This window comes from Triturus cristatus, chromosome 10, assembly GCF_964204655.1.
Source record: "Triturus cristatus chromosome 10, aTriCri1.1, whole genome shotgun sequence".
In the NCBI taxonomy this organism is placed as follows: domain Eukaryota; kingdom Metazoa; phylum Chordata; class Amphibia; order Caudata; family Salamandridae; genus Triturus; species Triturus cristatus.
This window is the reverse complement of record NC_140593.1, coordinates 42,757,534-42,773,367: the sequence shown is the minus strand read 5'-3', so window position 1 is coordinate 42,773,367 and position 15,834 is coordinate 42,757,534. Positions and strand designations below refer to the sequence as shown.

Below are 15,834 nucleotides of genomic sequence, written 5' to 3'. Positions count from 1 at the left end.
CAGATATCTCACTGAGCCCCGTCTCATGAGCGAAAGTCACCTATAGAACCAGATAACTCACTGAGCCCCGTCTCATGAACGAAAGTCACCTATAGAACCAGATAACTCACTAAGCCCTGTCGCATGAATGAAAGTCACCTATAGAACCAGATAACTCACTGAGCCCCGTCTCATGAACGAAAGTCACCTATAGAACCAGATAACTCACTGAGCCCCGTCTCATGAACGAAAGTCACCTATAGAACCAGATAACTCACTGAGCCCCGTCTCATGAACGAAAGTCACCTATAGAACCAGATATCTCACTGAGCCCCGTCTCATGAGCGAAAGTCACCTATAGAACCAGATAACTCACTGAGCCCCGTCTCATGAACGAAAGTCACCTATAGAACCAGATAACTCACTAAGCCCTGTCGCATGAATGAAAGTCACCTATAGAACCAGATAACTCACTGAGCCCCGTCTCATGAGCGAAAGTCACCTATAGAACCAGATAACTCACTGAGCCCCGTCTCATGAACGAAAGTCACCTATAGAACCAGATAACTCACTGAGCCCCGTCTCATGAACGAAAGTCACCTATAGAACCAGATATCTCACTGAGCCCCGTCTCATGAGCGAAAGTCACCTATAGAACCAGATAACTCACTGAGCCCCGTCTCATGAACGAAAGTCACCTATAGAACCAGATAACTCACTAAGCCCTGTCGCATGAATGAAAGTCACCTATAGAACCAGATAACTCACTGAGCCCCGTCTCATGAACGAAAGTCACCTATAGAACCAGATAACTCACTGAGCCCCGTCTCATGAACGAAAGTCACCTATAGAACCAGATAACTCACTGAGCCCCGTCTCATGAACGAAAGTCACCTATAGAACCAGATATCTCACTGAGCCCCGTCTCATGAGCGAAAGTCACCTATAGAACCAGATAACTCACTGAGCCCCGTCTCATGAACGAAAGTCACCTATAGAACCAGATAACTCACTAAGCCCTGTCGCATGAATGAAAGTCACCTATAGAACCAGATAACTCACTGAGCCCCGTCTCATGAGCGAAAGTCACCTATAGAACCAGATAACTCACTGAGCCCCGTCTCATGAACGAAAGTCACCTATAGAACCAGATAACTCACTGAGCCCTGTCTCATGAATGAAAGTCACCTATAGAACCAGATATCTCACTGAGCCCTGTCTCATGAATGAAAGTCACCTATAGAACCAGATAACTCACTGAGCCCCGTCTCATGAGCGAAAGTCACCTATAGAACCAGATAACTCACTGAGCCCCGTCTCATGAACGAAAGTCACCTATAGAACCAGATAACTCACTGAGCCCTGTCTCATGAATGAAAGTCACCTATAGAACCAGATATCTCACTGAGCCCTGTCTCATGAATGAAAGTCACCTATAGAACCAGATAACTCACTGAGCCCCGTCTCATGAATGAAAGTCACCTATAGAACCAGATAACTCACTGAGCCCCGTCTCATGAATAAAAGTCACCTATAGAACCAGATAACTCACTGAGCCCCGTCTCATGAACGAAAGTCACCTATAGAACCAGATATCTCACTGAGCCCCGTCTCATGAGCGAAAGTCACCTATAGAACCAGATAACTCACTGAGCCCCGTCTCATGAACGAAAGTCACCTATAGAACCAGATAACTCACTAAGCCCTGTCGCATGAATGAAAGTCACCTATAGAACCAGATAACTCACTGAGCCCCGTCTCATGAACGAAAGTCACCTATAGAACCAGATAACTCACTGAGCCCCGTCTCATGAACGAAAGTCACCTATAGAACCAGATAACTCACTGAGCCCCGTCTCATGAACGAAAGTCACCTATAGAACCAGATATCTCACTGAGCCCCGTCTCATGAGCGAAAGTCACCTATAGAACCAGATAACTCACTGAGCCCCGTCTCATGAACGAAAGTCACCTATAGAACCAGATAACTCACTAAGCCCTGTCGCATGAATGAAAGTCACCTATAGAACCAGATAACTCACTGAGCCCCGTCTCATGAACGAAAGTCACCTATAGAACCAGATAACTCACTGAGCCCCGTCTCATGAACGAAAGTCACCTATAGAACCAGATAACTCACTGAGCCCCGTCTCATGAACGAAAGTCACCTATAGAACCAGATATCTCACTGAGCCCCGTCTCATGAGCGAAAGTCACCTATAGAACCAGATAACTCACTGAGCCCCGTCTCATGAACGAAAGTCACCTATAGAACCAGATAACTCACTAAGCCCTGTCGCATGAATGAAAGTCACCTATAGAACCAGATAACTCACTGAGCCCCGTCTCATGAGCGAAAGTCACCTATAGAACCAGATAACTCACTGAGCCCCGTCTCATGAACGAAAGTCACCTATAGAACCAGATAACTCACTGAGCCCCGTCTCATGAACGAAAGTCACCTATAGAACCAGATATCTCACTGAGCCCCGTCTCATGAGCGAAAGTCACCTATAGAACCAGATAACTCACTGAGCCCCGTCTCATGAACGAAAGTCACCTATAGAACCAGATAACTCACTAAGCCCTGTCGCATGAATGAAAGTCACCTATAGAACCAGATAACTCACTGAGCCCCGTCTCATGAACGAAAGTCACCTATAGAACCAGATAACTCACTGAGCCCCGTCTCATGAACGAAAGTCACCTATAGAACCAGATAACTCACTGAGCCCCGTCTCATGAACGAAAGTCACCTATAGAACCAGATATCTCACTGAGCCCCGTCTCATGAGCGAAAGTCACCTATAGAACCAGATAACTCACTGAGCCCCGTCTCATGAACGAAAGTCACCTATAGAACCAGATAACTCACTAAGCCCTGTCGCATGAATGAAAGTCACCTATAGAACCAGATAACTCACTGAGCCCCGTCTCATGAGCGAAAGTCACCTATAGAACCAGATAACTCACTGAGCCCCGTCTCATGAACGAAAGTCACCTATAGAACCAGATAACTCACTGAGCCCTGTCTCATGAATGAAAGTCACCTATAGAACCAGATATCTCACTGAGCCCTGTCTCATGAATGAAAGTCACCTATAGAACCAGATAACTCACTGAGCCCCGTCTCATGAGCGAAAGTCACCTATAGAACCAGATAACTCACTGAGCCCCGTCTCATGAACGAAAGTCACCTATAGAACCAGATAACTCACTGAGCCCTGTCTCATGAATGAAAGTCACCTATAGAACCAGATATCTCACTGAGCCCTGTCTCATGAATGAAAGTCACCTATAGAACCAGATAACTCACTGAGCCCCGTCTCATGAATGAAAGTCACCTATAGAACCAGATAACTCACTGAGCCCCGTCTCATGAATAAAAGTCACCTATAGAACCAGATAACTCACTGAGCCCCGTCTCATGAATGAAAGTCACCTATAAAACCAGATAACTCACTGAGCCCTGTCTCATGAATGAAAGTCACCTATAGAACCAGATAACTCACTGAGCCCCGTCTCATGAATGAAAGTCACCTATAGAACCAGATAACTCACTGAGCCCCGTCTCATGAATGAAAGTCACCTATAGAACCATATGGGAAATGAAGCGCGGTCAGGGATTTAAGGATCATATTTACAAACCCTGTCCAGCAGATATTTTCTTTTTATAGGCTCATCGTATTTAAACAAGTAGCATGAACAATTTCTCTTAAAGGACGCTGAAAACAAAAAAAAAAACATCAGCTAGATTGCGTATATATTTACATTCTTCAATAAAGAAATAGTTCCTTTTAAAATGACTTTCCCTTCACTCTGTAGTCCCATCTAGTCTCTGTCACTGGCCCCACTCCCCGTGTCATTATTTCCATCCCTCCCATTCCGTCTCCTTATTTTTGGGTCCCAGTGCCTATATTAGCATCTCCCAAACAACGCTCCTACAATGTATCTCACAGTAGAACATGGACAATGAGAACCTCTCCGCTTGCTCATACATGGCACATCTTTGAAACACTATGTGGAACGCATCATGTGGATAAGAATAATTTACACGGCCTTCATAGCCAAGCACTGATAATTAAAGATTTCTTAAGTTGTTTTTAGGCCACTTGGATCTTGTCCAAATCACACGTAGCCCGCAGCCTTAATTAAAACAAAACAAAATAAAAAATACAACTTTTTAAATAACTTTTTTTTGCATCAAAAGAGCGGTTGTGGGACTGATTCTCTGGTACTCACAAAACTGTGTCTGAAGTCGCTGTCTGCTCTGACATAAGGCCTAGAGCAGATGTTCGCAGCTGGTAATCATCTCAGTGAACCTTCACAGAAGTGTCAATTGGGCTCCGTTACATGTATGTGTCTCAGCACCATTCGTCCCCATATGATCTTTCTAAACTGTCAGTCTGGTGCTCCCGGGATCTTGTTATTATGGACACTAACTGTCGGCTCATATGGAAGTAGGGCACCAGCGAATGAATTAGTCCATCGCGCAGAAGCGATATTGCTTTTTACACAGCTGCAGCTAACTCGAATTCTGCCGTTTCTGACTCCCCAGTCTGCATACTGTTAAGTTTTATCATGAGGATGAAAACAGATAAAAGCAAAGTACTTATGAATGCAGTGAGGGGAGAAGGACGCCGGTGGCTGACACAGTCAGAAAACCACCATCCTTGAAGGACAAAGTGAGAGGGGAGTCCGCTAGGTTATTGATGCCTGGGATGGGTGCTTTGGTCGGTAAAGTATTGGTTGAGAAGAAAGAGTTTCAGGTCCTTGTGAAGCACGGGAAGGAGGGGTTGCATCTGAGGTCAGTAGGGAGTGCGTTCCACATCCTGGGTACGTTGCCAGAGAAGGACCGGCACGGGGTCGTTTTCAGTTTCGGAGGGATGAGCAGAAGTGAGTTGGTGCTTCTCAGAGTTCTGTATCTTCCTGCTTTTACCAGTTTGCTATGTAGGTAGTTGGGTGATTAGGCATGAAGGGCCTTGTGTGTGATGCAGGCCAGTTTGTAAATACATCTACCTTCCATGGGAAGCCAGTTGAGTGCGTTGAGGGTTGGTGAGATGTGTTCAAATCAAATTGTTCAAACACTTCTTAATGCCAAAAAGTAATTTTATCGAGTTGCAATAAAGCACTTCACAACTCCATTCATTGAGGCGCACAAGGTTCACCTCCAAATGAGCATGAATATCTTAAACTCAGCTGATTTACCGGCACTTAAAAAAAAAGAAGTAAAAAACAATGTAATTTACAATGCCAATAGCTCTAACTTTCACAAATGCGAGACCTATTGCATTGCAAATGCTTGTTTAGTACCTGCCAGGAGAGCTGTCTATCCGACTAAGAGGCACTTCAGAATAAGGGGCTGAAATGTTCTCCTAAAAGGGATCAGGCAATAGTTATAGTAGTCATCACATGGGGGCTGTGCTGTTTCTGGAAATCACTACAGCACGGTCAGTTATAAAAGGTTGGTGAGTTTTGGGAGCTTTCAATTGCTGAAGAAGGTGCGTGTGGGGGATGGCGGGGGGGGGTGCATGAAGAAGGTTCCACAGTTGTGGTTGCAAACCATTGATCAGATGTCGCAGCAGTGGTATGGATTTGGAAAGCGGATGTTGTTCACTATGGGGAAAACACGGACTGCTTTGCAACCCCACCTTAGTACGTCTGGCTCCTGGTTATCTCACTGGAGTGCGGTACTACTGTGGATACCAGTGGTAAATGTCCAACATTGAACACTCGGGGAATATGTACAAAGAAGTGGTGGAGCGCAGCGTTTGCCTCCTTGGCTTAACGCCGCACTCCACCACTTCAGAAACGCAGGGCTGCACCATATTTACAACAATACGGTGCAGCCCTGCGTTTCCCCCTGTGCTGGCGCGACACTTAGCAGCCTAGCGCCAACTCAGCCACCCTTGCACTCTATGTCAAGGGTGTCTGCATTGAGGGGAAGATTGTTTGGGGCATATTATCAAGAACGGCGTTAAAATTATCGCTGCTTTAGCAGTAGGAAACTGACGCTATATCAGTGATAATGGGCTTGATAATATGCCCTTGAGAATTCCAATAGAAGCCCAGATTCACACCAGAACATGGGCTAACATGGGCTTCTAATGCAATTTGCAAGGGCATATTATCAAGCTCATTATCGAAACTGCCGCTAAAGCGGCAATCATTTTAACGCCGTTCTTGATAATATGCCCCTTTATGTGTAGGAAAGTCCCCCTTCCTGCACATAAACAATCTTTAAATGCTGTTTTGTCACTTCTGTGTGTGTGTGTGTGCTGCTTAATGCAGCACACATGGAAGTTACAAAATGTCATTTTTTTGTAAGGATTGTTTATGTGCAGGAATGGACGCCTTCCTACACATAAACAATCCAAAGCGTTTTGCTTTTTCCATGTGTGCTGCAGCAGCACACATGGAAAAAGCAAAAACAAGGAGAAAAAAAGCATTTCTCCTCATTTCACCAAGTTAAGACCAGATTTTCCCTGGTCTTAATTTTGGAGCTGCCCCATATTGATGCCACCCTTGTAAATAGGGGGCAGCGTCATAATCAGTGGGTGCTGCAGCGAAATGCCCACCGCAACACACATTGCCCGTCCCTTTCATTCGTATTAGCCCGCAAGCACAGCACCAAATTGTACAGCGTCATGTGAGTGACAGACTTCACCTATTATCATGGCATGGAAAGAACAAGCTGCTTTTCTGAGGCCTCCTACTAAATGCAGAATAATGCACATTATGTGAATCGAGACTAGGTCAATGCCGCCAAACATCTGAGTCCTTAAGCGTGTCCTCTAAGGACATAAAACAAGGTGTCAGCAGTTTGCAGTTTCTGTCTTAGTGAATCTACTCCTGCATGCGTGTTTGGAGCTAGGTTTCCTCTTCGCTTTGAGTCCCCTCGGCTGTGCTGTTTCTGAAGAGCCTGGTGCAGGCGTGCAAGGCTGCATGTGAGGCAGTCACATCTCATGCTCAGCGCCTGGATACCCTCACGGGTGATTAGCCGTGCTTTACAAATCCTGCTTGATTGATTGATGCTTCTCTCAGCAACATTTCCAATACAGACTGGAGTGTAATGAGTGGGCAACCCTGCAGATGGTCACCTTTGTCAGCTCCACATGCACCATGACCGGGGGGCGCTGCCACCCAGCCCCCAATGCTCAAATCAGACCACATGCAAAATAAAAGCAAGACAAATTTAATACTTTTATTGCTACCATTTTCCCTGCAGTTCACTCTAGAGAATATAACATTGCACATGGTAATTCTTTTTGGCATCCTTAACAATTGCACAAAATGAAAAATAAAAACAGCAGAGAATTTAAACATTCAATGAACGCCTCCTGCAGAGGAGAGGCGAGAAAAGCAGCGTCTCTCTGGCTTAACGAAAGGCTTTCACGTAGCCGGGTCCACAATCCGTACCCCGCTCGCTTGGTTCTGTCCCTGGGGGGGCAAGTGGATGCACACTGTCTCCTCTGACACCATGACATGCAGGAATGGTGAGGAGAGACAGAGAATAGGATCACCTCGCCCTCTGTGCGCTCCAGAGTCAGATTGCATACGTAAGCTGAACCAGGTCCTGGAAGGATGACACTCGTTGTCACAAGAGGCATTAGCGAAGGAGCCCCAGACACCACAGACTGGCTATTGGGCTTTTTTAATGGATTTATCCTTCGTTGCTCATCTAAACTGTCGCCCAATGAACTTGAGGACAGCCTCACACCTGGTTAGTCGCGGGGAAGTGATGCGGGTGAGAGTGGGGTGTTTACCAGCAGCCTAACACTCGGGAAGATACATTTGCACTATGTTTCTCTTGAAAACCGCACAAATGTCATGACATTTCTGTAAAGACTTCCCAAAATTGGCACAAGTACAGTCCATAACTTTTCACACTATTAAACCTCCCCTGCCAGACTGCCTGAACCCAAATGTTCCTTCTTGTAATGAAACAGTTTCCATCTGGATAGCGAAACGCAGCAGCATGGACTGCGGTGGTACGAGTGTGTAAGTGAATTTCCATTACAGGGCATGTAGGGGAAATTCCTTTGCAGGGAGTGTGGGTGAATTTCCTTCACAGGACGTGTGGGTGAATTTCCTTTGCAGGGTGTGTGGGTGAATATCCGCAGGATGTGTGGGTGAATTTCCCTGACAGGGCGTATGGGTGAATTTCCTTCACAGGGAGTGTGGGTGAATTTCCTTCACAGGGCGTGTGGGTGAATTTTCTTCACAGGGAGTGTGGGTGAATTTCCTTCACTGGACGTGTGGGTGAATTTCCTTCACAGGGCATGTGGGTGAATTTCCTTCACAGGGAGTGTGGGTGAATTTCCTTCACAGGACGTGTGGGTGAATTTCCTTCACAGGACATGTGGGTGAATTTCCTTCACAGGGCATGTCGGTGAATTTCCTTCGCAGGATGTGTGGGTGAATTTCCTTCACAGGGCGTGTGGGTGAATTTCCTTCACAGGGCATGTGGGTGAATTTCCTTCGCAGGACTTGTGGGTGAATTTCCTTCACAGGGAGTGTGGGTGAATTCCCTTCCCAGGGAGTGTGGGTGAATTCCCTTCCCAGGGAGTGTGGGTGAATTCCCTTCCAGGACAGCTGCTGTACTCGTTCAGGATGGCTGTGAGCCATACTCCTTCTGTGCTTGTCCGGCTCTAGTAATGGAAAGGGAGAGGGCAGCATGCGTTGGTCTGTGAATGACACAAGTCCATAGCTACATGCTGCCAGCCTCATTGATACAGTGATGTGATAACAAGTTATAATTCTCAAGTGGACCCAAAACTAAAAACCACGTCTGCTGACGTGTGACGTGCATTAAACTGAAAGACCTGGGACACCGTGTGGAGTGCGCTGCTGATCAGAATGTACCCTGAGGGTAAAGCGGATTTCTCACTGAAGAATTGAGCACAAGGGCTCATCACCTCGGGTAGAGTTACACCCATGCATGGTCTGCAGGGAGCAGATCGCTTCGGCTGAGTGGTTGAGAAGTTTAGTCTTGGTGTTGGAGGCTCCAGAAGGAGGAATGGCATGGAGGAGTCACCATGGATGTAACTCTGAGGCCAGTGCTCCAGGGTGAAACGCCAGGAGTCACAATGTCGCCACTATCACTGAGGGATCCAAGTCATCTCCATTGATTCGAGTAAATTTAGACCATCGCATGGTGCTTTAAGTGGGAAAAACGCTTAGGGAAAGACAACCCAGGTATTAGAAGGTCTGCTTGGGTGAAGGTAGTCTACTCAGATACTAGGTCTGTTCCGATGGCGTCTGGAGTTAGATGAGGTTTGAGGGTGGTTTACTCGGATACTAGGTCTGTTCTGATGGTGTTTGGAGTTAGATGAGGTTTGAGGATGGGTTTCTCAGATACTAGGTCTGTTCCGATGGCGTTTGGAGTAAGATGAGGTTTGAGGGTGGTCGACTCAGATACTAGGTCTGTTACAATGGCGTTTGGAGTAAGATGAGGTTTGAGGGTGGTCTACTCAGATACAAGGTCTGTTCCGATGGCGTTTGGTGTTAGATGAGGTTTGAGGGTGGTCTACTCAGATACTAGGTCTGTTACAATGGCGTTTGGAGTATGATGAGGTTTGAGGGTGGTCTACTCAGATACTAGGTCTGTTCCGATGGCATTTGGAGTTAGATGAGGTTTGAGGGTGGTCTACTCAGATACAAGGTTTGTTCCGATGGCGTTTGGAGTTAGATGAGGTTTGAGGATGGTCCACTTAGATACTAGGTCTGGTCAGATGGCATTTGGAGTTAGATGAGGTTTGAGGGTGGTCTACTCAGATACTAGGTCTGTTCCGATGGTGTTTGCAGTTAGATGAGGTATGGGCGTAGTCTACTCAGATACTAGGTCTGTTCCAATGGTGTTTGCAGTTAGATGAGGTATGGGGGTAGTTTACTCAAATACTAGGTCTGTTCCGATGGTGTTTGCAGTTAGATGAGGTATGGGGGTAGTCTACTCCGATACTAGGTCTGTGCCAATGATGTTTGAAGTTAGATGAAGTATGGGGTAGTCTACGCAGATACTCAAAGGTCTGTTCTAATGGTGTTTGGAATTAGATGGGGCTTGAGGGTAGTGTACTCAGATACTAGAAGGTCTGCTCCGATGGTGCCTGGGTTTAGATGAGGTATGAGGGTAGTGTACTCAGGTGCTAGGAAGTCTGCTCACATGGTGTTCGGAGTCAGATGAGGGTGTAGTGTACTCTTCTTACACAGCAAGTGAAGTTACAGAAGAACGTCTTAGCGATTTGGAGAGCAGTATTTACACCATCACAAGGTAATTTGAGTTGGATGACGGCTTAGACTACTCAACTCAGATAGTGATGGTTGGTTTACATAGTGTATGGAGTTAGAGAAAATAACTATGGTGCTTTGATAGCTATAGTAGACAGTCACATGGGATTCAGTGTAGACAGAAGTGCCAGAGCACTACGTCACAACACTACTAGTGATGCAGGATATGGAGAAGCACATGGTCTAGGATTTGCAACAGGAGATCAGGTCTTCAAGGGGAAGTTGAAAAATATCTGGAAAATGATGAGTCCAGTAAAGTCGAAGGGACCTTTCGGGACATGGTACCAACCCCACGAGGCAGGCTGCAGCATGAAGTCGTCAGTACACACTGCCTGTTTCAGAGCCAGCTGCTGGAGGCTTCCGGAGGAACCAGCAGGTGTTCTTGGCTTGCTAATAAACCCATGAAACTGGCACCCACTGGCGGGTAGAGCAGGCTGTCTCCAGGGCCTTCTGCAGTGCAGTCACACTTTCCTCAACATCATTGTTCACTATAGCAAGGTCGAAGTACTGGGCATAGCGCCCACGGATAGCCTCAGAGTCCTTCAACAGCTGCTTCAAGGAATCCATCTGGGAAGAGGAGCAAGAACACAAGTTTACTTTCTACCATGCATCATTTGTCCGAACAAGAAGAGAGAGTTCTTTCAGTGTACATGCATCATCACGAACACCAACATTAGTGCATTCATGTGTGCATTTCACAAGCGCAAGTGAAAAATTGTGCTTCAGCTGCATGTGCTTTGTCCAGAGTAGGAATAAGCTGCTTGTGTTCAACGGATTCACCAGTGCTGGTATCATTTGCAGAGGGGTGTTAACAGCAACACGTACACTGCAGCTCTGGTGCAAATATTCCAGTATATATGAAGTACAGCATTTATTTTGAAAAGCAGAAAACAACCATTGATGTGGTGAAAAGTATTATATTACTTACCCGGTAAGCATCTGTTCTTCGCATGTAGATTCACATGTCTGCTATAAGTCTGCCACCTAGTGTTGGTCTTGGATGATTACAAGTTTTTTTTGTTCCAAGGAGTTTTCTTCGAATCATAAGTCTGTGTGACGACTCTTGGTAATACTGCGCATGGTCATCGGCGCCATTGCCAGATTGTTCTGCCAGATTGGTGAGAATGGAGTTGTAACTTGCAACCTACACCAGGTTTTTACGGAGGAGGGAGGGCGCATGTGAATCTACATCACTACATGCCAAGAACAGCGCTTACAGGGTAAGTAACATGATCCATTCGAGGCTTGTGTGTTGCAGATACACTTGCTGTGCATAGACTGTAAAGCAGTCCCTCTCCATAGGCAGCGGTTAACCTGTGGGGGTTGCAGTTGTTTGAAAAAGAGTCTTAAGTACTGCCTGACCAATATTAGCTTGTTGGCGTGCATAGACATCCACACAAGCTTTTTTGAAGGTGTGTGGAGTGGACCATGTTGCTGCTTTGCAATTATCAGCAATAGGAATGTTCCCTAAAAAAAGCCATAGAAGTCCCTACTTTCCTAGTGGAGAGAGCGTGAGGGGGAACAGGTAGAAGACTTTTAGCTTTAGCAAAGCAAGTTTGGATGCATTTAACTATCCATCTTGAAATTCCAGATTTAGAAATAGCATTTCCAATGTGGGGAGGTGTTAGACCTGTCAGCCCTAGGGTGGTCTCCCGCTCTATTTTTGACCGTGCCTCATTTTTTCCACCCTCATTTTGATGTTGGACTTAGGTCTCCGGGCGCCTTTTCATTGCCAATCAATGTTAAGGTGCAGGTGCTCCCTTCTCCCAAGATGGCTGCCACAGGCCCCTGCTACTGCAGAGTGGCCTTTCTAGTAGCGCCCTAGCTGCCAGGAGCTGGCTGGAACCCCACAACAATGTTGCGACACCAGCCCGCCTTTTTTGTCCCATAGGTAGAATGGGGAAGCTCCTGGAATGTGCTGGAGCCTCCTAGAAGGGAGGGGTGGTTTACTTTTTGCCGCCTTGGATAGTGGTCACCTGACCTAGGGCTACTTAACAGAGGGAGGGAACTTTTTCTAGTTAGTTGGCCAGTTGGAGTAAAGCAGACCTGGAGGATCCACGCAGGAGTTGTAGGCGGGAGGGCCTAGCCAGGGACTTATGCCTCTGAAAGTGACAGGACTTAGGTACTGCCTTTTAAGTGAGTGAGGGATCCTGTACAGCCCCCTGATCTAGCCCAGCGATAGGAGAATCCAGGGGCCATCTGCCAAGCTTGACTAGGAGGGAGATAGTCACCAACTCAATCCCTTTCCCCAAGGAACAGAACCCCCAAGAGCGCCAGAGACATCTGCGCCATTAAGACTGCTAAACCTGCAAGCTGAAACCGAATGCTAAAACTTCATGCTAAAACGTCATGCTAAAACGGAACGCTGAAATCGAAGGCTGAACCTTCAAGCTGAAACTGAACGCTGAAATTGAATACTGAAACCCAAGCTCAAAGTGGCTGTTGGACTGCTGGGGATCAACCCGGTACTAGCGCTGTGACCCCTGCGCTCCCCGACCTTGCCTGGGATCCCCTGAGCCAGTCCCTCGTGTAGCGCTGAGCGCTCCTTCATCCCGCTTAATTTGTCACGCCCCCCCTGGTGCGGGGACCAGAAGCCTGCCCCCATCGATCCGGGGCCCACGGAGAAGCCCGGGGCCCCATCGCTGCCGTCGCCGCGTCTGCAGGAGTCGTGAGAGGCCGTGAAGCTGCCCCCCGGCACCCACGTGACGAGGGCGGACTGCGCGTCGCCTCCTCCGCCGCGGAGCGCACTGACGGCGGGACCCGAAGAGGTGAAGAACCCCTGAGCGACTGCCCGACCCCAAGGACGCCGAGATCAAGGTAACCCCCGGGGGCTGGGAGGTAGCGTGGCTGTGCAGAGGCCTGGGACTCACCCCCCTGCTCCCCGGGAGGCTGGTGGAGGACCCGGTGCGCCCCCTGTAGATCGGGAGCGGCACCGCACCCCGAGACTCTGATTCCCCTCCGTGGGATTCCCCCCTTGCATCGGAGACTCTGATTCCCCTCCGTGGGATTGCCCCCCCCTTGCCTTGAGACTGCCACGTATAAGGGGGCCGCTTGCTGAGGGCCTGTTGATTATGAGTAGCGCTGTGTTCTCAAGTTCTGCTCAGAAGTGATTAATGCTTTATGATTACGAGTATCGCTATGTTCTCAAGTTCTGCTCAGAAGTGATTAATGCTTTAAGATTACCAGTATTCCTATGTTCTCAAGTTCTGCTCAGAAGTGCTCAATGCTTTATGATTACGAGTAGCGCTGTGTTCTCAAGTTCTGCTCAGAAGTGATTAATGCTTTATGGTTACGAGTAGCGCTGTGTTCTCCAGTTCTGCTCCGAAGTGTGGAATGCCTTATGACTGCGAGTAGTGCTGTGTTCGCAGGTTCCGCTCCGAGCGCTAGTAATGCCCAGGGTAACGATATGAATGCAAGCCCTGCCTTGAAGCGCTATTAGTTTTCTGAGGTGGCGCTACGTTCCCAGCCCTATTACGCAGTGCTGATCATTGCTGGATATCGCGCGTGGTACCCACGGCAGAGGGAAACGCTAGTGGTGGGAGGGGCGCAGCGCTCTGGGTAACCGCTGTGTTTTCCGCTCCCCCAGATTCGCCAGGTATTGCTACTGGAGCTGTGGTGAAGAGCTGTTGAATCTAACGCTAAGGTATACAGGAGTGGCCTACGGCATAGTAATGAGGCACTGGTGAATCTGACGCTAAGGTATTCAGGTACTGCCTATGTGACCATAATGAAATGCTGGTGAATCCACTGCTAATGTGTTCAAGTGATGCCCATTACCATCTAAGGAACTGTGCTTGCCTATCAGTTGATTAGATAAAACTTGATTGATTTGCATTGATCCTACTGTGTGGCGTCCCTTATTGTGTGTGTTTCCTGCTTCAGGGGATGTGTGTGTTGTATGGTCGCTTTACACTTAAGCCTTCGGGTGCCCAGCCGCTCGAGTCACGTTACCCCCTTAGGGCCCGGTGACCCCAGGTCTTACATTGGTGGCAGCAGTGGGATTAGGACCTGTGACCATACAGCACCCTCCCGTGAAGCGGAGGGAGCCACAATTAAACGCCTATTGTATTTAAGCTCTGCAACTGTGATTGCTGCATTTATTACATTCCACTGTCCAGACTGAGGGTGTAAAAATCCTGGTTAGCTTGAAACTGTCACCCGTATCCTAGAATTTTTTCTCTTCCTTGGTATCTAGGTCCCCACCTGTCACGATGGAGTTCCGGTTAGCCGACCTCGAGGGGTACACTGTAAGGCAGCTGAGAGAATTCGGGCAGGGGATGGGGGTGCCTGGGGTGCGGAGGGCCAAAGGACCGGAACTCCGTACTGCCTTAAGGGCATGGGTAGAGGCCCACCCAGAGGGGAGAGAGGATGAGGGACAGGAGGCGCCAGATGCACCTCAGGAGGAGAGCGCCCAGGAAGTACTAGACATACTAAATGTAGATGTGCCTGAAAATGTGCCCCCAGGGAGACGTTCTGGGGCCAGCAGTAGGACAGGGTCTAGGAGGAGAGCGTCTCCGGAGGAGTATGAGGACAGGAGGGAGGAGAGGCAGTTAAAGTGGGAGCTGGCCAAGTTGGAACAAGAGAGAGAAAGGGAATTGGCCAAATTGGAACAAGAGAGAGAAAACAAGAGATGGGCAATGGAGGAAAAGAAGCTGGCGCACGAGCTTCAGCTGAAGGAGTTGGAGCTGCACGCCCTCCAGTTAAATGCGTCCAATAAGGACAATGATGGCAGCGTACCAAGAGAGCCCCAAGAGTCAAAAGTTTATTTGCCCAAAGAAGTCATTGCCAATTACACAGTGGGGGATGATATTGCCAAGTGGTTGGAGGCATACGAGGTGGCCTTGACAGCCCATGGGGTACCCGAGAGCAATTGGGGAGGTGGCCTGTATCGCTACATACCTCCCAATGTCAGGGACACCCTGTTATACTTAGCCAAGGCAGATCAGGTCAGGTATGCCCCCATGAAAGAGGCCTTACTAAAGAAGTTTGGTCTCAACCCCGAGAGGTATAGACAGAAGTTTCGGGGCAGCCATAAGCTGTCCACACAGAATTGGGTGGATTTTTTTGACTATGCCCGTAAGGCACTAGATGGTTGGGTGCGTGGCAGCGAGGTGCAGGACTACCAAGGGTTGTACAATCTTTTTTTAAGGGAGCACCTCTTGGACAAGTGCTTTCCGGAGCTGCGCCAACATCTGGTGGACCGCAAGTTAACAGATCCCCGTGAGCTTGCGGAGGAGGCGGATATTTGGGTGAGCACCCGGGTGTTTCACAAGGGCCCCGGAGGAGATGGCTCGAAAGGCGGACAGGGTTTCCCCCAGAAGAAAGAGGGGGGAGATAAAAAGGTGGAGTTCTCAAAAGGCCCCCAAAATAAGTTTGGGAAGGGAGTAGGAACCCCACCCCCGTCCAATTCCACAAAGCCCACTTACCCTGACAGGAGTCAGCAGCCAAGGATTGTGAGGTGCTACGAATGTGGGGAAATTGGACACTACAAAGGAGATCCCAAGTGTCGCAAGAGACCCCCAGCCCCAACGGGCGGGAAGAGCCCCGGGGTAAGTAGTGTAGCGCTTG

At 48.2% G+C, this 15,834-nt stretch overlaps 1 protein-coding gene across 1 annotated transcript in view; it reads right to left on the bottom strand.

The window, feature by feature from the left end:
- Positions 1–7,168: 7,168 nt before the first annotated feature.
- MPP1 (MAGUK p55 scaffold protein 1) overlaps positions 7,169–15,834 on the bottom strand; it is a 203,656-nt gene continuing 194,990 nt past the window's right edge. Inside the window, exon 12 of the mRNA XM_085630367.1 lies at positions 7,169–10,833. Coding sequence (XP_085486493.1) covers positions 10,657–10,833 — 177 coding nt within the window. The 3' untranslated portion in view covers positions 7,169–10,656. The remainder of the gene's footprint in view (positions 10,834–15,834) is intronic.